Source organism: Juglans regia, chromosome 5, assembly GCF_001411555.2.
Source record: "Juglans regia cultivar Chandler chromosome 5, Walnut 2.0, whole genome shotgun sequence".
Classification (NCBI taxonomy): Eukaryota; Viridiplantae; Streptophyta; class Magnoliopsida; order Fagales; family Juglandaceae; genus Juglans; species Juglans regia.
Window position 1 is genome coordinate 13,634,632 of NC_049905.1, and position 25,852 is coordinate 13,660,483.

General features: G+C 38.6%; 1 protein-coding gene across 1 annotated transcript in view; it reads left to right on the forward strand.

The window, feature by feature from the left end:
* The first annotated feature begins 2,299 nt into the window (after positions 1-2,299).
* Positions 2,300-25,852, forward strand: part of LOC108982552 (CBL-interacting serine/threonine-protein kinase 3-like) — a 39,450-nt gene continuing 15,897 nt past the window's right edge. The window contains exons 1-11 of the mRNA XM_035690493.1: positions 2,300-2,611; positions 3,001-3,200; positions 3,295-3,357; positions 4,823-4,894; positions 5,162-5,269; positions 5,388-5,468; positions 9,678-9,731; positions 9,835-9,960; positions 10,042-10,131; positions 12,958-13,080; positions 13,195-13,305. Coding sequence (XP_035546386.1) covers positions 3,030-3,200; positions 3,295-3,357; positions 4,823-4,894; positions 5,162-5,269; positions 5,388-5,468; positions 9,678-9,731; positions 9,835-9,960; positions 10,042-10,131; positions 12,958-13,080; positions 13,195-13,305 — 999 coding nt within the window. The 5' untranslated portion in view covers positions 2,300-2,611; positions 3,001-3,029. The remainder of the gene's footprint in view (positions 2,612-3,000; positions 3,201-3,294; positions 3,358-4,822; positions 4,895-5,161; positions 5,270-5,387; positions 5,469-9,677; positions 9,732-9,834; positions 9,961-10,041; positions 10,132-12,957; positions 13,081-13,194; positions 13,306-25,852) is intronic.

The window sequence follows — 25,852 nt, forward strand, 5'->3', positions numbered from 1 at the left end:
TCTCTCCACCTTTTGAGCAAACAAATAAAAAACATTTGTTCATCACTATTGCTCAAATTTTGGGTTACTGTATCTCATTTTCGTTTGGATTGAGAAATGATCTTAATTTATTTCATCTTATCATTATAAACTTTTTAAATTTTTATACAAGATATAATAAATAATTTAATTTTTTTAAATTTTAAAATAATAATAATATTAAAAAATAATATTTTAATGATATTTTATTTAATTTTTAATTTTTATCTTAATTTATTTCATCTCATCTCTCAATTCAAACGGGATCTAAGTGATATAGCTTTTGGCAGATGCATAGTTTTCAATTATTTTGACGAACGTGACCTATATTTTAATTCTAGCAACTCAATAAAATATGTATTCTTCGATATTTTTAGGGTCTATATATTTTTAATTTATGCGATTCAATGGGTCACGTTTTTGGATATATATTGATAGAAGAATAGTATTATATATGTACAATTTTATACACAGTATTATAGGTATTTAGTGACAATTATTATTTTCTTTTTAATTTGAATCTCAAATTTCAAATTTTAAAATTTTCAATAATTAACACATTAGCATGTATGATTATATAAGTAAAATTATAAATACAAAATAAAAGTTTCCTTAATATATATATATTTTTTTTATGAAAAATTATATTCATCATCTCACACCATACATCATATATATATTTTTTAAAATTTTATTCTCTTATCAAATGTGTGGTATATAGATGATGAGTATAAGAATTCAATTAGTTTAAGAAACCAAATTCTTTTTAAAAAGAATTTTTAAAAAAATATAATGTGTGGTGTGTGGAGATAATTGTTGTCATTGTTGTGTTTCGCAGCCCGAACAGTTCCGCAAAGCCCAAGCTTCTTGTCGCCTGCAACTAAGAAGAAAGAGAGGCTCCTGTGGCTTCCGGTGTCACTTCGATGCCTAAGTCAGTGGATAACTTTCTGGTAAAAAAGAAGGAAATATGGAATAAAGTTGGATTGTTAAGCAAATTGAATCGAGAGTTTTCCGTAGGAGGGTTCTCCCTTATTTATACCTGATTCGGGCTCTTCAGTTGAGGGAGATCGTGGCATGTCAGACGTTTGGCCTGCCACTACTCATTCTCTATTGCTTCAGTGGGTGTCAGTCCGCAGCCTATCGTGGAGATCGTGCTGTGCCAGTTGTCCTACATATGTCTGGCTGCCACTTCCCTGTCATGCCAGTGGGTGTCAGATTGCAGGCAAGCCGTCCTTGCCTCGTGGGACATTCTGTCGCGCGCTGGATTTCCTGACACTGACCTGGGTTGGCTCGTGCCTTGGGTCCGTGGCTCTGGGACCGGGTGCGTGCTGCTGTAGTGCTCGTCCGGCCTGGTGATTAAGCTTGTTAATTCGTCGACCCCCGAAACGTTCCTCTTGATGCTCTCGAGCCTTGAGTCGACAGGCCAATCCTGATTGGGTCTACGCTCACTTCCCGATCCTCTCACCCCAGGCTCTCAACTTCCTCTCTTGGACGGGTAATTTCGTATCTTGGGCCCTTCTGCAAGGTGTTGCACGCTCGGTCTTTGATTCTGTAGCCCAAAGTCTTTATCTGCCCTCTTCCGGCCCGGGCTTTGTGGTTGGGCTTTCCTAGGCTCGGGCCCTTCCGAGATGGGCCTCCCCTCACAATAATGAAAGCAAAACTCATTTTCTACAGCCTATTTATTAACATTATAGTCGGTTATCATATTTTTTGAAGATACAAAAAAGTTTATCAATAAATAATAAATAAATAATTTTTGTCAATATATAACGTTACATAGTGACTAATCTAATTTAGAATTAAATTTTAGGTGGTATTAATTAAAAGATAACTAAGTTCTCTTTTATATATTTAAAATATATTAAAATATTTATGAATAATAGTGAAATAATTTAAATTAAAATATTTTATTAAATTTTGAAAAAGAAGAGTAAAAAATTGATTAAAAAATTATAAAATTAAAATATTTTTTGAATATAATTTTATTTTAAAATTTAAAAAAATTAAAAAAAGCATTATTTTTTGTATTTATATATAAATATTATAATAAATAAATAATGATTTGATAAAAAAATTAAAGATTTAAAATTAAAAATCTAAAACATCTGCAACATACAATTACTACATGTTCCCAAACTAATCCACTTCGCCTATCCTACGTGACAGCCCTGGATGAACAAAATATTCTTGGACACAGTTGTCGGCTGTCCGGACGCAGCTGATGTGGCAAATGGAATAAAACCGAACAGAACATCACAGTACATCAGCGTTGAACGTCGGCCTCGGCACAGATTTGTCAGGGCTGTGGTTTCAGAAATTGGCAGTTCAGATGAATGATTTAAAATTGAAACGTGTATCGTTCAAACATTGCCGACGCTTTCACCCTATTCAAAAACTTTTCACTCCTTACCGTAATCAGCTCCTCCAGGGCTTTGTCGGTTTCTTTCCACTTTACTTCAATTTCTTGAGATTTTCTGAGCTTTTGGGGTCTTCCCGTCTTTGGAAACTGAATTGGTTTGAGTTTTTCTGGGTCTTTTTCATAGCTCATAGCTTTTGGTTTGGATTTGGACTGAATTCCGCATTTGGACGGAAGGTGATTATCTCTCATTCCCAAAATCTCTCTCTCTCTCTCTGAGGTAGGAAATTGGTATGAGAGTCTAGGGTGTTCTTGCGCTTTGGGTGGGGTGATTCCACTTTACACCACCATTTCTACTCCACTTCGCTATTTGATTTGAATATAAGTTCCTTTTATAGTTGTTATTTGTTTGGCCAATCTTTTTCTATTGATTAGCTATAAATATATACGAAAGATTTTTCCAGGTTTTCCTTTTTCTTCTTTCAGTTTCCTGCTTTTGAGTCCAAATGTTTGAGGTTACTAGTTAATGATTCTTGACATCCGTTTTGGCATCTCGGACTACATGAGCATTCCATTTTAATTTTCTTCTTGAAATGTTTTGCTCCTATGCTTTGGTCATGCTTCAGCTGAGAAAAGTCAAATCCATAATTGAAGAATGAATAAAGCTAAAGTAAAGCGCCGAGTGGGTAAATATGAGGTGGGAAGAACAATTGGCGAAGGGACATTCGCCAAAGTGAAATTTGCTAGAAATGCGGAGACTGGGGAACCCGTGGCTCTGAAGATCCTTGACAAAGAGAAGGTTCTCAAACACAAGATGGTCGAACAGGTCTTAAGATGAACCCTTTTTTTTAACAGCAACATATTATTTCCTTTCGACTAGGACATATTTGATAAATATTTTTCTTTGCATACTTTTACAGATCGGGCGGGAAATATCAACAATGAAGTTGATAAAACATCCAAATGTCATTCGATTATATGAGGTTCGGTCTCTCTCTCATCAAATAAAAGTTTTCCAAATCTACCAATAGTGCTCCATATTCTTAAATTCTGTATAGTAGAAAAAGGTGGTTAATTATGTAGAGAGAACACTCCTTATTTGTGGAGTTGTGAACAGAAATCAATTACCACAATTACCTTAAGTTTGTGATATATATGTAGGCCGAGTTTTGAGTGAAGACGCGGCCTCCATTTTTTTCTCTTTTGTGCTTGATCAGTAAGATATTTCCTAGCGTTACGTGGCATACAACTGCCTTAGTTGTAGTAAAGTCTATTTGCTACTATTCATTTGTAAGGACGTCTCATTGAATCATAGACTTTTTTGATTGGCACTAGGTGAATGGGACAACGTCTCGACTAATCCACAAGCGAACCTTGGGTAATTTAGGAGGAAATTCCCTGAGTCTGATGGCCCCAAGAGTGTGAATCCAGAGTTTCGAACCCAGGACGTTCAGTTTATATGGCTTTCCCCAAGACCACTACGCCACCCTTTGGGGTTGAATCACTAACTTGAAGTCGCTCAACATCATAAACTGATGTTTCTTCCTTTCTATCCCTTGTGTACTGCTTGTTGTGGCTATCAGCAGTAAAGGAATTGCAATAAAGCAATAAGTTCTGTTTTATGGATCTTATTGTCATACTCATTTCTCGTGTTTCCAAAACTGAGAGCTACTTGAAGCCCCCTCCCCACTAATATTCTCATCTATGAAGACTGGAGATCCTAGTCCATTCCATCATCTTGTAACATGTTATGCCAGTTCAAAGTGTGTGACTGCATTTTTGTCCAGATCATTGCTGCAATTAAAGGAAAGCAAAAATCTTTAAAGTAATAGAAATAAAATACATAAGTCAGATCATAACTTCAATTAGATGGAAGAAAACACTTTCAAGTGGTGGACCTAAAATACATCAGGGGCCACTTTCACTATCTTCTGAAAAGTATATTACTTTTAATGTTGCCAACCTTTTATCCTTTTGGGCTGTCAATCCCATCTTAACCATCACAATTTGGAGATTATTTTATGTTTATATGGGATTCACTTTCTGAAAACTTGAATCTATTAGTCTCTCTCTCTTAGACTGTTTCGTGTTAATCGTTATCTTTCCGCACATCTTCCACCAATGAGAAAATAGGCAACACTACAATATTTTTTTGGGCAATTTCTACTGCAGTGATGGTGTAATCATGCTTTTCATCTAGGATAGAGAAATATTGTATAAGATGGGGCAGTGGGTGTTTTCGGTCTACATATTGGACTGGGGAAGTCTTGAGCCAATTAGTCTTCGAGTAATTGCAGCATGTCGACGAACTTACTTCAAAAGAAACATTATACTAAAAACCATTTAATTTTAGCAGCAGCTCTTGATTTAGATGTTAAGTTCTTTTTAATTATAAATAAAAAAATGTTATGTTCTTTTCCTTATTCTGCATTTTATCTTTCTTTTCAGGTAATGGGGAGCAAGACGAAGATATTCATTGTTATGGAGTTTGTTACCGGGGGAGAACTTTTTGATAAGATAGTGAGTTGTCATTTTCTGTGATCCTATCCTGTACAACAGTATCCTTGTCAATTTTGAGGTGTCCTAAGACGCCAGTGACAAAAAGGAATGCTAAATTAGAATAAGGAATGCAATTTTCACCTTTCCCATTTGCTTAAAACACATGATATCTGAAATTGTTTTGGTCCCTTTTTTTTCTGCATTCGGACATTTAATATGTCAGATTTGAGCCATGCTATGATTGGAAAATATAGTCATTTCTAATGAAATTAACTTTTGATTGTTAAGGTAAACCATGGACGGATGAGGGAAGATGAAGCCCGCAGATATTTCCAGCAGCTTATTAATGCCATTGATTATTGCCATAGCAGGGGCGTTTATCATAGAGACCTCAAGGTGCATGACCTTTTTGATTCACTCTAGAAAATATCAGTTACGCTTGTAGCGAAGGTTTTCTTTATATTTTCATTTTTTGTTGTATTTTTAATTTTTTAATTTTATGGATTTCTTGCAGCCAGAAAACTTGCTGTTGGATGCTTATGGAAACCTTAAAGTGTCTGATTTTGGATTCAGTGCTCTGTCCCAACAAGTCAGGGTAATAATTTGCACTGTCTTCTAAACGTCCCATTTTGTTTTCTTCAATATTGAGTTGATCTTTGCGCCGTTTAGGGTACTGTCATTTTTATGTTCGGCATTGAAGTAATTGTGACATGATTAAGAGTGGAATAGTAAGGAAGATGAAGGCAAATGGTTCTTGGCTTGTATTGTGATAAAGGTGAAAACTAAAAAGTAGATCTCTTTCCGGTTAAAATTAATTTGATCATAAGTGGTTAATGCTGATAGGGTGGTGCAAGATATACTGCCTCATTTGTTTTTGTTAATTCTTTGGTGCGTAGTATGATTTGTATTTAAGCAATCAGGAACTTTCAGAAGAGAATACGCGCAGCTGAGCTCTATTTTTTTACCAATAAAAAAAGTAATCAGGAACTGAGGAACATGCAGAGGCTGTATGGTCTGGCATGCTAAAAAATGTTTCCTGGCGCACTAGATTTTGCACAAATGTTGACTGCCTCTATAGATACTAGGTTTGTGGAGATTTCAAAGTGAAAGGTTTTGTGTTAGTTATGAGTTGGAGGTTTTAGGTATTTTCCATTTCTTCTGATTGATGGGTCAATCATTTGCTTCTTTGCTTACACTGAATTTGATATGCATTACCTGATTTTTAGGTGTGTGATAGCCTCTTTTTATTATAATTATTATTATTTTTATAAGAAGGTGTGTGGGGAAAGAAAGGTTTACCTATATCTATTGACCTTTCAGAGACAGATTCAAACTCAAGTTGGGCCATTGAGTTTGTTTGGCAAGAAGAACAACCAATGAAGTGTTATCCCCATGATCTCCCCCGATTGTGAGGCATGGACTTCCAGGCTCCTTGATACAGATGATACTTTCCTCATTATAGCTGACACTTAGTATGGCTGCCATATTCATGTAGGATGATATGTAGGATGTTAGATAAGAAGCACAGAGGGATTTAGAAATGCAGTCTACATGTAGGAGATTCAATTTCATAATAGGAAACATAGAATGCAGAGACATAATAGTTATGACCCCTAGCTATATTTTCCCCAGTCAATTACGACCCCCATGTAGTATTGAGTACCAAAAATGCGCTAACAATAAAGGAACTACTAGAAAAAATCAGTAGTAAAGATGTTGCACATGTAAAACCTCATCCCACTAGGTTTCAAAATAATGCCATTTTAGAAAACTTGGGGAACCAGAATGCTACTAACCTTTTGAAGATTCTTACTTAGAAGCTCGGTATATAAGATTTCATAAAATAAAGAAAATGTTGACCGTTTCTCACGAAGATGTTCGTGAGAACGAGTCTATCACTTAAGAGTCCTTGAAGTGGTCCACCACTCTTCCATCACGTTCATAACTGATCCCATGAAAATAGGATCACGTGGGACACGAAACACCGAAGCTTGATGGAGGCTTCGGCTATAAATACAGTGTTTGGTCTCCAGACTCACTCACTCAATTCCCTTCGGTATTACACCATCTAAATAGAGTGGAGAAGAGTTTGGAAGTGCCAAACACAGAGAGAAACGCAGCATAAACAGTGAATAATATCAATGGCTGGAGGTATTATTCTTGGCATTAAAACCTATCAATTATTGTTTCTAAAGTGTTATTCTGTATTCTAGAATTGTTTTCAGTCTAACAAAAAAACCCTCCTTTATTGAAATATTGAAATTATAAAAGAGAGTCCGCAGAAGCGCTTATAAAAAAAATCATTTAAGTCTCACGTGCTTAACAAAATAACTTAATAACTCAAAACATAAAACTAAACATATCATGAATTGTCTAGGCCTTTGCCTCATCTTCCTGAGCCAAGTTGTGTCCTGCATCTTCATAGTAATTCTCACCTGGGGTAGTTAAAAATATAAAAACATACAAATATGAGTCGAATACGCTATAAGCAACACAATATGAACATAATATGGTTTTCTTGAAAAACGTACATACTCATTTTTTTTTATAAGTAAAATGAAATTTTATCGATATGAATGAAATAGACGAAGTCCATGTACATAGGGAGTATACAAAAGAATACCTAAATACATTCTAGGAACTAGAAATTAAAAGCAAAAAGTCACGAACATGAACTGTGCATATGATTCTTTGACTTGTCTTTCACTTTCCTGATTAGCCGGTATCCAATGTTGACTTTCATGAGTTGGGGTTAGTGAATTTTGAAGATTCTAATTCCATCCGTAGCCATGGGTTAGGAATCCACACATGACGATGACAACACCGGGTACATTACCAGCGTGCCAAGATAGGCAATGCAATATGCCCTTACCTCATGGTACTCCGCTTGCTAATTATATGAGTGTCATACTCATTCAATTAGGGATGTACTCTATCTCTTCCATGGGAACCACATAAAATTGTGACTTGTCATAAAATATCGTAATGCATGAGAATCACATAAATCATGACTTGTCACAAAATATCGTGATGCATGGACAATGCAAATGGACATGGAACATATGCATAAAATCATGGCATTTATAATTTATCATGACATTCCGAAATAGCTTTCAGCATGGCTGGGGTAAGTCACATTCGTGGGGCCTGACGCCCAATTCTAAACTCTAATATGTAAACCTCAAATAATGGATCCAGATTAAAAACCTAATAATAACTTCACCCAAATTTTTACCTGGAACTCCAAATAAAAGAATAATATATAATAAGTTGCAAAATAAAAATCTCTACAAAGTTTGGGGGTGTTACAGCACATGAATTGAGGGATAGAGAGGTATATATATATAGAGAGAGCTAGTCTCTTGGGTGGCTGAGAATCTTATCTATAAGAGACTGAATGACGATGAAGGAATAGAGGGCACTAACAAGAAAGGAACTATGAGCATAAATCAGTAAAATATATTGCACATAAACAGAGGGATAGAGAGTTGGGTGGCTGAGAATCTTAGTCCAAGAGACTATTGACGATGAAGGAATAGAGGACACAGCTGAATCTTGTTACAATTGCATGTCCCCCCGTCACCGGAGAGTCCTATGGGACAAGGAGCTGGCAGTCAGTCATCCACTCTTGAGATTCATTTGATCAATGGATATCCATGTCTTGCCATATCTATAAGTACACTTATTCTACGAAGGGGAAAGTAAGGCTGACACTGGTCCTGCCAGAGCAAGGATCTACTTCTCACCCTAGGAGTTGGCAGGTATGATAGTGTCCCGTTTTTGTCTCTCTCTGAGTATCTGCTAATATGTAGCACTTTTGCTACTCAATCATAGAGATAGAGTCCAATGAAGCTGAAAAAGCCCTCTCTTATAAGCTAGTGCTCTGCAGTCTTTCAAAAGACTAGCCAAAATAGACCCCTTACTGAAGATGTGCCAAGGCACCTTTACATATTATAATTTTAGGCGCTTCTTTATCGAAGTTAAGCTTTATGCTTCTTGGTCAAGCTTCATGCTTCTTAGTCGGGCTTCGTGCTTCTAAGTCAAGCTTTGAAGCCCCTTCCATTATTTCTGGGATATTTGAAGAAGCTTAGGTTTGGAGCCGCTCTCAATGATTGTGGAAAAAGAAATCAATCTTTTTATCCACCCGAGAATCCTGCCTTTACTTGTCACAAATGAATCATACTTTTAGTGCTAAGACTTGTTTTGGACTTGGATAAATTTAGAGCAAACGTCTGGCCAGGACTATGGAGTGAGCTGCATGCATGCTGAACTTTAGTTTCAAAAGTTGACTGCATGGGTGGAGTGGAGTGTGAATTTGTCTAAGTTGAAAAGACCTAGTATTAAGAACTTTACATTGACTAACTATCGTGCCCAGAAAGACCACTGTGAAAAATTTATTCAGACGTGTGAATCGTCAGTTTTCTGTTGAGCTTTAGTTTTATTTAGATTCATGTTTTTTCCTTACCTAGGTACATTATGCAAGGGGAAAAATGTGCAAAATGATCTTCAAAGAAAAACTTCATTAAGATACACGAGCTTATTAGAATTTGGGACAGGAGATATTAAAGCTTCTGAAGAAGGAATGATGTATCTGGTGTTCTTCGGTCAACTTAACTTCTAACTGGTCTATTGAATAGAATAATATAAAGATCTAAGTTTGTTTTATATTTCAAGGTTTCCGATGCACTACTTTAGCCGCTATATTGCTCTCTCTCTTTCTCTCTCATCCATTTCAAGCCTCTGCATTTATTTTTCAATTTCCTCAGAATCTTGCTTTTGTTCCTAACCATGGTTAAATTTGCAGGATGATGGCCTGCTTCACACTAGCTGTGGAACACCAAATTATGTTGCTCCTGAGGTATGAATTGTTTCTTAGCACCCTCATATTGTTCAACATTGTATGCCTATTTTTTAACCAGTGGTGCTTCGGTCTTTAACAATTTACAATCTCGATCTTTTAGGTCCTTAACGATAGAGGCTATGATGGAACAACTGCAGACTTGTGGTCATGTGGAGTGATACTCTTCGTATTGCTTGCAGGTTACTTGCCTTTTGATGATTCTAATCTTATGAACCTGTATAAAAAAGTGAGCATTGTATAATTTCTGCAGCATAATCCTCCTGTCGATCTCTGTCTTCTTTATGTTACCTACTTTCTCTATTTGCAGATTTCGGCTGCTGAATTTAATTGCCCTCCTTGGCTCTCTTTTAATGCCATGAAATTAATAACACGAATCTTGGATCCCAATCCAATTACTGTAAGTTCTAATACATTTGGGAAATTCTCTTGATCAATCAATGGCCTTCTTTGTATCCCACAAATATCGAGTCAAATCTTTGTAGCAAGTTATGTTGGTAACAATCATATACCCATACGCAATGGAATATAGAAGCATGGGTTTCTTTCAATTTTCGAATGAACATGCATCGAAAACATTTTTTTTTAGGATTCGTACCCCAACCTTGCAGTCAAAAAGGTTTACCACCAAAGTTATGAATACAAATGAACTTTAAGAATGCTTCTACATGTGAGGACTATATCTATTATACTTTATTTATGCCAAGAATGAGTATCTCTATTTATACTTCATACTATGTCGATTGAATGAAAGATATGACATGATAAGAATGATATGGAAAGATAAGGAAGGGAATGAACAATTGAATGCATGTTTGATATGAAAACCTTTAATCAAGGTCCACAAGTATGATAGTTTTGACAGTACCACAAGTCGGGGTGGGTGGCTACATCAAGAGGGGCAGACTGGTAGTGCAATTGGGATGCTAATCCACAATCATGGATTCCTACTCTAGGCCTTTGGTGGGATCGAGATCACAAGGATAGCTAACCCTAATATGCCAGTGTGTACTGGCCTACAAATTTTATTAGACAGCTGGCTCAAGTAGATGGAGACCTAGTCTGAATAATTTTAGAGGTTTTATCATGATGTCTTTTATATTACCTGGATTTTATGAAAGCTGATATGATATGGATTTTACAACAAGTGTTATTATGAAGTTTATTAATAAAACTTCTTAGTGTTTTCCTTTTTTATGGGTTTCTCTTATACTTGGCTCATGTAATGTTATTGTTAGTGGCATTCATAACCCAAGGGAAAGGGGGTGTTACATATATGTAAATCAATAAAGACGCATGCCCCAAATGAATATTCATAATTTCAGAAAATAAATAAATCGCAAAAGCTCATTGATTTTAGGAACATAATTCTAACCATGTCTATATTTGAGAAGATTCAGATTTCCATAGCATATTTGTAGGTGAGAATTGCAGTTTATACTGCATAACAACCTTTCCATAAACATGACTTAGAAGAAGATGAATCTTGGAGCAAAAACTCATAGTTTTCAAGAATATCATTACATATATATACTTTTTTATGACGAGGAATTCCTTGCGAACACAGCATGTCTTTTACTTAGTTTATACTGAATCTCAACCTTTCTATAAAAATATGATTTGGAAGAAGATGAATCTCGGAGCAAAAGCTCATGGTTTTCACTTTTCATGAATATCATTACATATATTGACATGCAATTTTGTTAATATAGTGATCTTAATTCTTTAACAGCTGTATACTATAGCTTACTAGTGCTAAAATCATCGAAAGAAAATCTTGAATTTTTTTTACAACATTTCCATTGGACAAATGAAACCCTATCAAACAAATATACAAGTTGAACAGACAATCCAATACCAGATTCGTTCAAGTTCAAACAGAAAGCAACAGTTACTTTACTCATGTGTTAAAGCTATTTGATCGAGACAGAGCCCTTCGAAGCTTTGATGAAGTAAGGGCCAATTATGCTAATTCCTTACTGTGGTACTGGAAGTAAGGCATGTCAGGCTTCTCTTCTCTTAAATATAATTATTTTGCATTTTAGATTCTGCCTCTAGGCTTTTGCACATTGGATACATTTGTTTCTACAACAATTTTGTTTCGCTAATTTACAGGAATTTTGGTGTGGCTAATACTTCTGTATATATAAAAAATTTGTGAATATACTTTGTTAATGTGGTAGCTCATTGACTAAAGTATCTCTGTGTCAGTCAGTTATTTTTTTGGTATAATAAGCCAAGTAGCCTAGCTTCTCTGTAACATTTTTGGTCCTAATTTATTGGGATGCCTTGTGATTGTTCTCAAGAAGTTCAATGGAAAGTCTGTATAGGCTGTCAAGGCATTAAATCTATTTTCTGACGCTACCTAATACTTGTTATAAGTTAGGGGGGTGGTGGTTGCCGGAGTTTGCCTAGGAATTTCCAGAGGTGTCATTTGATTATGTGGTTCTTCTAAGAACCAACAAATTGTGTGAGCTTACATTCGTGAAATTTTTTTTATTACTCTCTAGGTCGTATTTTTAAGAGGAAGCTTAAACAATTTGATTTATAAGCAACACAAAGTATGGTAGAAGATTACCAGCTTTTGTAGACTTTGGGCTTTATTACACTTAATCATCAATTAGGATATGAACTAACTAAAGGGATAAATGAAAGCAGAAATTTATTTGTCACGGGGCCCCAAAATTATGGCTTCTGACTATAAAATAAAGGCATCATACCTTGTGCTGTTTCGCCTGGTTTTTTTTTTTTTTGATAAGTGTTTCGCCTGGTTTTTTTCTCCTTGTAATATACTTTATTTTATGTTGTTCTAGTAAGCACAACAGCTGGTGATTCCAACCAAGGAAACTGCTAATTTAGAATTAAAGTTTATTATTCATCTGCTTTATCTTTTCTATTCCTCTATTCTTTTCTTGTAACTCTTCAAAAGACATCATAACAATGCGATGAGAAAATAACGTTTTAATGGTGAAAGTGTTGGTTTTTAACATTTTAGATTGCTTAGGTTCTAACAATGCATTGCTTCAGCCAACCTCCATCCATTTCCAATTGAATATGCATAAACTGCTTTGACTATATCGCATTGTGTGGAAAACGTGTACAGATGATTGTGATTTCCTAATTGCATCTATTAAAAACTATCTTTCAGTACTAACTAGATAAATGATCCATGTAGTGGGAAAAAAAACAAAGATATCTGTCTCTGATTTACTTCGATCTTTGTCAGCGTACTACCATTCCTGAAATTTTGGAAGATGAATGGTTTAAGAAAGACTATATGCCTCCTGTGTTCGACGAAAAGGATGATACAAATTTCAATGATGTAGAAGCCGTCTTTAAAGATTCAGAAGTATGTTCCAGACGAGTGTTGCTGAATTTATAGTATTGACATTTAAAGAAAGTTCCTGCATAGTTGTTCGTAAGTATTTGTCTCACAAAATATATGTTTTTGGTATCATAACAGGAGCACCATGTGACAGAGAAGAGGGAAGAACAACCAGCAGCTATGAATGCATTTGATCTGATTTCAATGTCAAAGGGGCTAAACCTTGCGAATTTGTTTGATGTTGAACAGGTACACATATTAAAAGGCTTTGCTTTTTATATTTCCATGACATTGGTATTTATATGTGATTCTCATCTACTGGTTTTCAACCGCATTGGGGAAATTTGTTGATAATATATTTCCTTTTCCTTTGGTAATTATATGTGATAATAGTTGGAATAAATAATAAGAAACCCTCCCCAATTTTATTTTTTTACTTTTTTTTATGATAAGTGAAAAACCCTCTCCAATTAACATCCCATTCCCAAACATACTTCAAAACTATGACTCATGATAACTCACTCCTTGGATCGAACTTTTTGTTACAAGTTGTCCCCCCTGGGTGTCAGATAGAATCATTCAATTGGTTGGTTTCTGGTATCTTTTTGGAGGTAGGGGACTCCACTAGCAGCAGCTCAAGTTTGTTTGTGCAGTGTGCTCCTGCTGGACTGGACATGTGTTAGCTGCAAGTGAAGGCATCAAAGTGAGGGACTTTTGACGACTATAAAGATAAACGAGAGAAAGAAAGAAAGAAATATGGTGCCCGTGGGAGTCGCAACTAAGGCTCTGACAGCCACCATTGGAGCCACAAACTAAGGACAAAGCTTAGATAAGAGAATATGTTCTCGCGTTGCTTTTTTTGTAGAAAGCTTGACCAGAAAAGTATTATTTTTTTGATAAGTAATCGATAATATTATTAATAGAGATAGGCAAAGCCCAAGTACACAAGATAATATACAAGAGATAAGACCTACCTAGGTTGAAGTAATGGAAGCTAGAAAGCCATGAAAATGGTGGCCATTAAAATCTAAAGCTATGGTCCATAGAAATAAAGTACGGAAAAATAGAGTTCTAAGTTCCTCCGGTGACTGCTCCTTGTTTTCGAAAGTCCAATCATTGCGCTCTTGCCATATACACCACATAATACAGATCGAGATCATCTTCCACGCATCCTTGATTGTTGAACTCCACTCGGAAGTGTCCAGCTAGCCAATAGATTGACCACAGTTGCAAGCATAACAAAGGATAACTCTACTTGGCTAAACACTTCAACCCACAAGGCTCTAGTTGTCTCACAATTGTAACAAGAGATGTTCTATTGTCTCGCCAGATCTCTTGCACATGTAACACCAGTCTAGTATAACTATTCGGCGCTTCCTCAGGTTGTCGGTAGTCAGGATCTTTCCCAAAGCTCCTGTCCATGTAAAGAAGACCGCTTTTGGAGGCGACTTATTTCTCCAAATTCTCCTCCATGGGAACTGAGTATTTGCGGCTTGGGAAAGGGACTTATAGAAGGATTGAACCGAGAAAATGCCCTTATCCGCAGGAGTCCACCACATCCTATCGGCTTGCTGTCTATTCGGCTTCACAAAATATAAAAGGCTGAAAAAAGCCTCAAAGATGTCCACTTCCCAATCTTGCGCCACTCTGCTAAATGTGACGTTCCACTGCACTTGGTCCCCAGATAGAAGCATGAGGTCCTCTATTGAAACTTCTTGATTGGGGGCCACTCGGAAAACAGCTGGAAAAGCATCCTTTAGGGCCTCATTCCTGCACCATATGTCCCTCCAAAACTTAATTCGGGACCAACCCCCTCCCAACACTAATTTAGAATGGCTATTAAAATCCCTCCACCCAAGCCTAATGTGTTTCCAAACCCCCACACCACTAGCCCCGTTTACCTCTTCAGTGCCCCCGCCCCCCCCCCCCCCCCCCCAAGCTGCCATATTTGCAATCAATTACCAGTTTCCATAGGACTTTTGGCTCCATGTTATACCTCCATAGTCACTTCCCAACTTCCCAAGTAGGGCCCGATTGAATTTTCTCAAATTTTTTATACCCAACCCACTTGACGAGATTGGTCTACACACCTTATCTCAACTGGCCAGGTGAAGTTTGAATACATCCCCTATCCCACTTCATAAGAAATCACGATACAGTTTATCAATCCGAGCCGCTACACTAATAGGCAATTGGAACGAAGATAAGAAGTATTTAGATAAGTTAGAAAGGGTACTCTTGATGAGAGTCAACTGGTCACCTTTCGACAAATACAATCTCTTTCACCCTGCAAATTTCTTTCCTATCTTCTCTATGACTGAATCTCATATGGATGAGGCCCTTGCGGCAGTCCCCAAAGGCAATCCTAAGTAGGTAATAGGAAGAGAAACTACTTTGCACCCAAAAATACTAGCTAGTTGCCTAGTGTTACTCACGTTCCCCACTGGCACTAACTCTGACCTGTCAAAATTAACTTCCAAGCCTGATGCTGCTTCAAAGCATAATAACAAAGCCTTCAATGCCCTCAATTGGTTTTGATCTGCCTCACAGAATAGGAGCGTGTCATCTGCAAAAACTAAATGAGACAAAGTAATAATGCCCCTATTGGGGGGTCACCAATCAGAAATTCAGCCACAAACCTATGCGTAACCATCGCTGATATCATCCTACTCAAAGCCTCCGTAATGATAACAAAGAGAAGTGGGGACAAAGGATCTCCTTGCCTTAGACCTCGAGAGTTGCTGAAAAAGCCGGTAGGACAACCATTAATCAAGATTGAGAATTTGGCTGTAGAGATGCACCAACTAATCCAAATACGCCATCTAACTCCAAAGCTGCATCTCCCCAACAAATACAGGAGGAAATCCCAGTTTAAATGGTCATATGCCTTCTCCATATCCAGTTTGCAAATAGTCCCTGTGGAGCCAGCTTTTAATCTGCTGTCCAGGCCCTCGTTCGCTATAAGGACTGAATCAAGAATTTGTCGCCTCCTAACAAACGCATTTCGTGGCTTCGTAATGATCTTGCCCAAAACCACCCCAAATCTATTGGCAAACACCTTGGAGATAATTTTATATACCCCATTCACAAGGCTAATGGGTCGAAAATCCTTAACCTCCGACGCTCCAATCTTCTTCGGGATCAACGCAATAAAAGTAGCATTTAGGCTTTTCTTAAACTTTCCAATCAAGGATACTTCCTGAAACAAATTCATAATGTCCACTTTCACTACCTCCCAACAAGATTGGAAGAAACCCATCAAGAAGTGTAACATCCCGATCCTATATCATTAGAGATAATTACACGGATATTTTATTAGGTTTGATAATTAGGTTATTATTATTATTATTATTATTATTATTTTCTCTCCAAGCTCATGAGTCATTTTCATAATAAAACTTCTCCCTACCAGATTTTCTTTTATGAATTTCAAACAATTCACTCATGCACATTCACGTCTCTTTTTATCTAGGGTTTTCATTTGGGTTCTCAATTATATATATATATATATATGTATATATATATATGGTACACTCCCCAAGTCCTCCACCGTGAGTCTTCCTCTCACGCATCAAACCTATGCATGCACGGCTTCATCCATTTCCTCCGCATGCACATCACTGTGTCTATTTATACATTTCATGCACAGCCTTGCACACACTGCCTTTCATATATCCTAGGGTTTTTGGAATAGAAAAGCAAGCCCACGCCGCTGCACCATGAGGCAATTGAATACTCCCCGACACCGCATGGAAAGTGCACTGCGAAAGCCGCACGTCCAACCAATAACCCAACGTAGACACGACCCCTGCACCTCGGTAAGCTGCCAAGTACCGGTTGCATCACCAGCAACCAAACCGAGAACCACCATAAAGCAGCCCCGCCGCACTGCCAACCATGAATCATCCGCAACCTCTTGGAATACTCTGTTTTCTATACCAAAAACAGAGCAACCCGAACGTCTCCAACGTGAGCCCTGCGAACCACCACCACCACCACCACCACCACCATCGAGAGCTCCTTCATGTCGAGACCCCACGGTGCCAGAAACCACTGACCAGCCAACCTTGTGGCACCCACTCAATTCCGGTAAGCCCACTGTCGCCGCCACCCTCCTCTCTCTCTCTCTCTCGGTTGTTTTCGGCTTAACAGAACTCCTTCCCTCCTTTTCTTGGCGTCGCACCGCCCTGCCCAGAACACACCGACGCCACCACCGGCCACCTTAGAAGACATCGGATCACCCTTAGCCACCAAGGCACGCCGTAGCAGCCACGAACGCGAACCCCGAAGCCTCTGCTTCTCTTGCACGGTAGCCACCTCAGGATCTTGAAAAACCACTCGGGAAGCCACAAAAACGGTCGTATGGTTCACTTCCTTCGGCCTCACACAGCCACGGTAAGCCCAGTTGCGTTGCCAGTCTTTCCCCAGCCAACCAGAGCTGCCGCACGTCAGCTTCTTCTTTCGATGTCGAGTTACAAAGTGAGATTCAAGAAGCACAATGAGGTAAGTAATTTGATCATAAATTAGGATCATCACAGTTCAACTTATATATAAGTATTATTCAAGCCAATTCATTGACAGTCATTATTTATGAACCACTCATGTCATATGCAAACATGTCATCCAGTATAGCATACGATCATGTCATTTCGCATCATGTTCAAATTCATAAATTATAATTATGTATTATGTCATGCATCTCATGTGTATAAGACACGTAAGCTATCTTAAGTTTAAAGTGCAATATAAGATCAGATCAGTTAATAATATGGCCATTCAGATGCATGGTACCCATGCAGTTCAGTTTCAGGGTGGATGTGCAAGCCACGGACTCAAGCGTGGTTCACCATAATATGCCAGAATACTATCAGCGGCTCTCCTTGCTGCAGCAGAATGTGGGGCTGGTGCACAACCTCGCACACAAGGTTAAGTGTGCTGGCCAATCAGATCAGACAGTTAAATCAGACTAGTCAGTTAATGCAGATAAATCAGTCATGCATAACATAAACATCAGTATGAATAGTCATGAAATTTTTTAAGCTCTCAGCATGAAAACTTTTATGAAAACATTATGTTTATTACGTTTACGTTGTGATGGATTTCCTGCTGAGTCTTCGACTCATTTTAGTTTGTTTTCATGTTTTTGACCACCTAGGTGAGGATGATGAATACGAGTAGGTAGACCAGGATTAGAAGGAGTAGTTGATTTAGTTTCAGACATTCTAGAATAAAATTGTTTTTATGACTTAAATTTTATTTAGTTTATTCATTTAATGTTTTTAGAAGAAATTTTATTAGACATTTTTCTACAAAATAAATTCTATTTTTTTATTTATTAAAATATGAGATCTCTTGCCGAGTTTATTTTATGAAAAACACGTGACACTCCTAGCCCACAGGGAGGGGATGTTACAAGAAGCCATCTGGACCTAGAGCTTTATCTTTTTCCTATACGTCTCACTACATTATACACTTCCTCATCTTCAAAAGGCCTTTCCAACCAAGACGCTTCCTGGGGCTCAATAGTATCAAAACCAAGACCATCTAACTTTGCCTCCATCTCTCACGTCTATCAGCAGTTGTTCATAGAAATCCACCACATGGTCACGAATCAAAGGGGCCTCCTCGCTTTCCATACCATTAATCTTCAACATTTCAATGGTAATATTTCTTCTATGAGAGTTAGCAACTTTATGGAAGAACTTTGTGCTCTGGTTCCCTTCTTTTAGTCACAATGCTCTCTACTTCTGGCGCCAAGAAATCTGCTCCAAAGATAATACTCTTTCCAATTCTGAAACCAACTCTGCCTTCCGCAATAGCTTTTCCTGTAAAAGGGTTATAGTCTCAAGTATCCACTCAAACTGTTGCAACTTCTCCACCATGAATTTCTTTCGCTTCCCTATATCTCCAAAGGACTATGAATTCCAAAGCTTAAGGTCATTTTTCAAGACTTTTAATTTACAGGCTAGGATGTATGAGGGATTACCGTAAAATTGGTAAGAAGACCACTAATGCCTAACCTTATCTACAAAGTCTTCACTTTTTAGTCACATGTTTTCAAACTTGAAGTATTGGCGCCCACTTTGAATGCCACCACAATCCAACAAGATAGGAAAATGATCCGAGCAAAGATGTGACTGTCAAAATAGGTTAAAGTTCTGTTTGAATGGCCGAATCAATTGGCCTTTGAGTAATCTGTATATTATATAGAAACTTTACAAGAGAACTATACATGGGAAGAAACTAATTATCGAGTGATTCTAGCGTTCTTAGCCTTATAAGGAAACTATATATTCTGTACAAGCCTAAGTAACGGAAGAAGAATAGAAGGAAACTATATTGATGATGGACAGCAAAGCTATCCATTGACAGCCCCCCTCAAATTGATGCGGGTTGATCAACAAGCATCAATTTGCCACTTAAGAAACAGTGTCGATGGCGAGTGAGAGCTTTGGTGAAGATATCAGCAATTTGTAGTTCAGTGGGAACATGTGGGAGAGTGATAACACGAGCTTCAAATGCTTCACGGATAGAGTGACAGTCGACTTCAATATGCTTCGTGCGCTCATGATAGACAGGATTGGCTGTGATTTGAATAGCACTCGTATTATCAGCATGTAGTGGTGTAGGATCGGTCTCAGAAAAATCTAGCTCAGCAAGCAAACCTCGAAGCCAAATAATTTCGGAACAAGCAAGAGACATTGCCCGATACTCAGATTCTGTAGATGACTTAGAGACTCTGTCTTGCTTCTTACTCTTCCAGGAGATCAATGCATTACCTAAAAACACACACCAACCAGTAATAGATCGACGTGTATCAGCACAACCGGCCCAATCAGCATCGCTATAAGCAATAAGGCGATGAGAATTGCCTGCAGGAAAGAATAAGCCACGGGCAGAGGTGCCCTGAACATAGCGTATGATCCTACGGACAGCAGCCAAATGAAGATGACGAGGGGTCTGAAGAAACTGGCTGACTTGTTGTACTGCAAAGGAAATGTCCGGTCTAGTAATGGTGAGATAGACAAGACTACCTACCAACTTCCGGTATAAATTGGGATCCTCAAGTAAATCACCCTCCTCTTTGCGAAGCTTGATATTCAATTCCATGGGAGTATCAACAGAAGTGGCCTCCTGTAGGCTAGCTGTAGCCACTAGGTCACTAGCATACTTATGTTGATTGAGTGAAATACCAGATGAACTACGATGCACCTCGAGACCAAGAAAATATGTGAGAAACCCAAGGTCTTTCATATGAAATGACTCAGAGAGATGAGTCTTGAGCTGGCAAAGTAAAATAGAATCGGAACCAGTAATCACAATATCGTCAACATAAACCAAAAGAACAACAATACCCACATCTGATTTCCGAAGAAACAATGAAGTGTCATACTTGCTCTGCTTGAATGAGAATTGTAATAAAGCGGTTCGAAATTTATCAAACCAGGCCCTTGGAGCTTGTTTGAGACCATAAAGGGAGCGACGAAGCTTACACACATGCGAAGTCGAAGGAGAAATCAGTCCCGGTGGTGGTTTCATATAAATACACTCTTTAAGATCCCTGTGAAGAAAAGCATTCTTGACATCCATCTGATGTAGTGGCCAATCATTAGAAGCAGCAAGAGCTAGAATCGTACGAACAGTAGTCATCTTAGCCACAGGAGCAAAGGTCTCTTCATAATTGACACCATATTCCTGATTATTCCTAAGAGCAACAAGTCGAGCTTTGTAACGATCCAAACTTCCATCAGATCGAACCTTGACTGAGTAAACCTATTTGCAACCCAGAGGAGCAATTGTTGGAGGACATGGCTCAATGTCCCAGGTATGATTGGCCTCTAGAGCTGCAATTTCTTCCTGCATAGCTTGTTGCCAACAGTCATGCTTGGCAGCTTGTGAGTAGCATGTGAGAATATCAAAATTGGATAATGCAGCAGTAAGAGCTGAAATAGAGGACCCAGAAGGAAAACCATACCTATCCGGAGGTACAGACACTCGAGGAGAGTGTCGTACCAAGGGCTCTGGAGGTGCTGCAACTGACTGGTTCTGGAGCATGTTAGGATCAGATATCGGGTGAGCCACGGGAAGAGACTGTGGGCGGGAGCGTCTCGTATACACAATACCTGGTTTAAAGCGAGAGCGGACTGGAGGAAGATTTGAGAATTGTTGCTCAAAGGAAGGGAGGACCACAGTGGAAGAAGAGGGCACATATGACATAGGAAAGAAATGTTGATTTTCAAAGAAAATAACATTCCTAGAAATGCGTGTGCGATGTAAAGTAGGATCATAGCAAACAAATCCCTTTTGACACACATTATATCCCAAGAATGCACATCTAACAGATTGAGCAGATAATTTATGTCGCTCATGAGGAGGTAAATGAACAAAGCATACACAACCAAATGTACGAAGATTATCATAACTAGGTTGCTTACCAAACAAGTGGAAATAGGGAGACTCCATGTGTAAGACTTGGGAAGGTAAACGATTAATCAAATGAGTAGCAGTTTTCAGAGCCTCGACCCAGAACATGGATGGAACAGAGGATTCTAACAAGAGAGTACGTACCATGTCAAGAAGAGTGCGATTTTTGCGTTCGGCTACTCCATTCTGTTGGGGAGTAGCGGGACATGAACGTTGATGAATAATACCTTTAGAAGCCAAGAAAGCCTGAAACTCATTAGACAAATATTCACCACCAGAATCTGTGCGTAATGTCTTAATAGTCGCAGAAAATTGATTGTCAACATATGCTAAAAACGCAGTGAAAGTACGAAAAACCTCAGATTTGGAACGAAGGAAATAAACCCAAGTAAATCTGCTATGATCATCAATGAAAGTCACATAGTATTTAAATTTCTCATGTGAACTAACGGGGGAAGGTCCCCAAACATCACTATGAACAAGATCAAAGCAGTGAGAAGCTCTACTAGCATGCAAAGGAAATGGAAGAGTTTTGCTTTTACCAAGTTTACAAGAATCACACTCAAGAGATAAAGACGAACGTTCTTTATTACCAAGAAAACCAGAATTCAATACATGAGATAAGATCTGAGTATTGGGATGGCCTAAACGACGATGCCACACCATACTCAGATTAGGAACATTATTACAAGCAAAAGACATAATAGAAGAAACTGGAGAAAGTGCTGGAACAGGTAAAAATAGTGGAAACAAACGCCCCACTTTAGGTCCCTTCGCGATCGGCTCCCCCGTTACCTGGTCCTGCACAACACAACCATCACCAGAAAATTTAACAGCGCAATTGTTATCCACTAATTGACCAACAGAAATAAGATTCGTGGAAAGTTGAGGAGCAAGAAACACATCAGTAAATGTCGAAGAGGCATCTCCGACAGCAGCTATTGGCAAAGAACTACCATTGGCAGTTTGAATAGCAGATTGACCAGCATAGGGTCGAACATGACACAGAGCAGTGGGCGTATTTATCATGTGATTAGAAGCTCCCGAGTCTACGTACCAGAGTTTAGGAGAATTTTTACCTTGAAACCCCATTGCAGAAAATGCTGAAATTAGCATCTGTTGCACCATTTCAGGAGTGCAATAAGTTGCTGCAGGAGATGCAAGATCAGAGGAAACACCTGAGGAAGAGTCATGTGCTGCAGAAGTCGCTATGGGAGAAACAGACACAGAAGTCTGAAATGCGTGAGCCTGACGATTCTGGGGGCGGATACGACATTCTTTGATAATATGACCCTTTTTCTTACAATAAGAACAATATTTTTTAGGACAATTGGCAGCAATATGCCCATAGGCCTTGCAACAGAAACACTGCAAATTTTTAGAAGTCATAGGTGATCCATGTCCTTGGGCAGCATAAGCCATAGTTGCCGTACCGGAACTACCATGAGATTGCTCCAGAATAGCTTGAGTACTAAGACGTTGTTCCTCGCGAAGTAACTCACCAAAACAAATATCCAGAGAAGGAACCGGAGATCTGTTCAGTAGAGAAGAGCGAACAGATTCATATTCCGGGCGTAGCTTCATAAGAAACTGATCACGCCGGCTAGTCGCATGAAGCTTCTGAATAGTCGAAAGTGCGGCAATAGGAACATCCGCTATAACCAAATCAGTATATTCATTCCAAAGAGTCAAGAATGCCGAGTAGTAGTCTTGGATGGAAAGACTACCATGTTGAAACATGGCAATCGCATGTTCCAACTGAAAGCGACGAGCATCATTGTCTTGATGATAAACTTTCTTCAAGTAAATCCACATGGATTGAGCGGAGCGATGAGCCCGCAAGTTAGTGACAATATGTGGCTCCACTGAACCAAGAAGCCAAGACATGATCCGAGCATCAAGCACATCCCAAGAAGGCGAAGACATGACATCTTTGGATGTTTCAGTATTGGATGTTTGTGCAACATCCGTGCCATCAATATGGCTCCAAAGGTCTTTTCCCTTGAGGAAAAGTTCAAACTGAAAGGCCCAAGTAGAATAATTTTTGCCTGTAAATTTGACACACATAGGTGTAGAGTCCATTGCAAATAAATGGAACCCAATATGAAGCAAAAAAAATCCAGAAAAAAAATAAATGAGCCAATAGAGGACTTCTGCTGACAGATGATAGAAGCTAAAAATAATACCCAGACCAAACAAATGCCGAAACCACCCAATCCAAATAACTGAAACCGAAAATGCCGAAAGAAATAAAAATACCCAGACCGTAAAAACAGAAGCTGCCGAAAATCACTACTCCAGAAGCAGATCGCGTCGATGGAGGGAGAAGAAGCCGAAATGATCAAAACCGAGACAGACCCTGCCGACAATGACTCCACCAGAAACAGAAGGCCGAAAGCTGCCGAGATGTGCTGCCGAGACTCAGACAACGCCGACAGACGGGATCGAGAGAAAAAAATTCACACGGGCGACAACGAAACCGAGAGGAGAAAAAAATTTCAACCGGCTCTTGATACCATGTCAAAATAGGTTAAAGTTCTGTTTGAATGGCCGAATCAATTGGCCTTTGAGTAATCTGTATATTATATAGAAACTTTACAAGAGAACTATACATGGGAAGAAACTAATTATCGAGTGATTCTAGCGTTCTTAGCCTTATAAGGAAACTATATATTCTGTACAAGCCTAAGTAACGGAAGAAGAATAGAAGGAAACTATATTGATGATGGACAGCAAAGCTGTCCATTGACAGTGACAACCTCTTTTGGCACACCTCCGGATAGTGCACTTCCCACTTTCGCGAGATTAGAAATCTGTCCAGCCAGAACCATGTCTGATTATTCGACCAAGTAAAAGAGCCCCTAAAGAGAGGAATATCCAATATGTTTAACTCAAAGATACAATCTGAGAACTCTATCATTGCTGGGCGTGTCCTACTATCTCCAGATCGTTCACTAGGTCTGATAACATTAAAATCCCCTCCTAATACACCAGGGAAGTGATGTAGGATAGAAGTGAGAAGGAGGAGTAGAAACAGAGTAATAGGAAATAGAGAAGATAAATGAACTAGAAGAGAAGAGAGGAGAGAGGAAGAAGAAGAAAGCGAAGAGGGACTGGAAGGAGGCGGCTAGCGCTCAACTCTGCATTCAAAAAATAACTACCTCCCAATATTCCTTAAGATGTCTTTAAGTAGTAGGGCAATACAAACCCTAAATGAAATAACTAACACATTAATAAAATAACAAAATAGAAAATGTCTTTAAGTAGTAGGGCAATACAAACCCTAAATAAAATAGACAAGACATTAATAAAATAAATAAAACATTAATAGGAGATGTCCTCATTAACTCTCCCGGGGTGGAAAAGCTTGACTCTGTCGAGTTGACGAGACACACTAAGGCTGCAATCAATCACTCAACCATAAGCTAAGTGGTTGAGCACGCTTCTTCTGACGGCCATAAACACGTGTGAGTGGAGGTCTGAATCTGGTGTCCCTACCCACTTCTCTAGAACAGGTGGCTGGTGACCCAGGCAAAGGAAGATCCTGCTGGCTCCGATAAAGCTCCAATAAATCTGGATCAAGCTGCTGGAGTGTCTCTCTGGGAATCCATGTACAGTCAGAATCTGGTCGATCGACCCAACGAACAAGGAAACGCTGAACCTCTCCACCATTGGTCAACACAATCTGTTCATCTAGAATAGTATCAATTTTATCTTTGTGTGCTGTGACAGATGGTAGTGGATTAGGAGTGACAAAAGGTTCAGGGTTAGTGTTCACAGATGGAGGCAGAAAAGGATCACTGGAGGGATTGAAATGACCTTTGTAAGCAACTAAGTCCTCAACATTGAAAGTAGAGTGGTAACCAAAATGTGATGGAAGATCAATAATATATGCATTTGGACCAACACGCTTTAAAATTTTAAAAGGACCAGCACTACGTGCTTGCAATTTGGAAGCGGATCCAGGTGGACGCCGTTCCAGTCTAATTCGAATCATAACATAATCCCCAACTTTAAATTCAACATGTCGTTTATGCAAATCAGCTTGCAATTTATATGATGCATTACTGGCCTCAAGTTGTTTATTGATCTCAATATGCAAGTCATGAAGATGTTGAACAAAAGCCTCAGCTGACACAGATACATGAGCATGAGGAGACATGGGAATAAGGTCTAAAGGCTTCCTAGGTTTGTAGCCATGAACAACTTCAAAGGCACTCATACCTATAGACCGATTCACCGAACTGTTATATGCAATCTGAGCTGTAGGGAGGATCAAATCCCAATTCCTAAGATTCTCCTGGACCAGACATCTTAATAAGTTGCCAAGACTGTGGTTAACAACTTCAGTTTGACCATCTGTCTGGGGGTG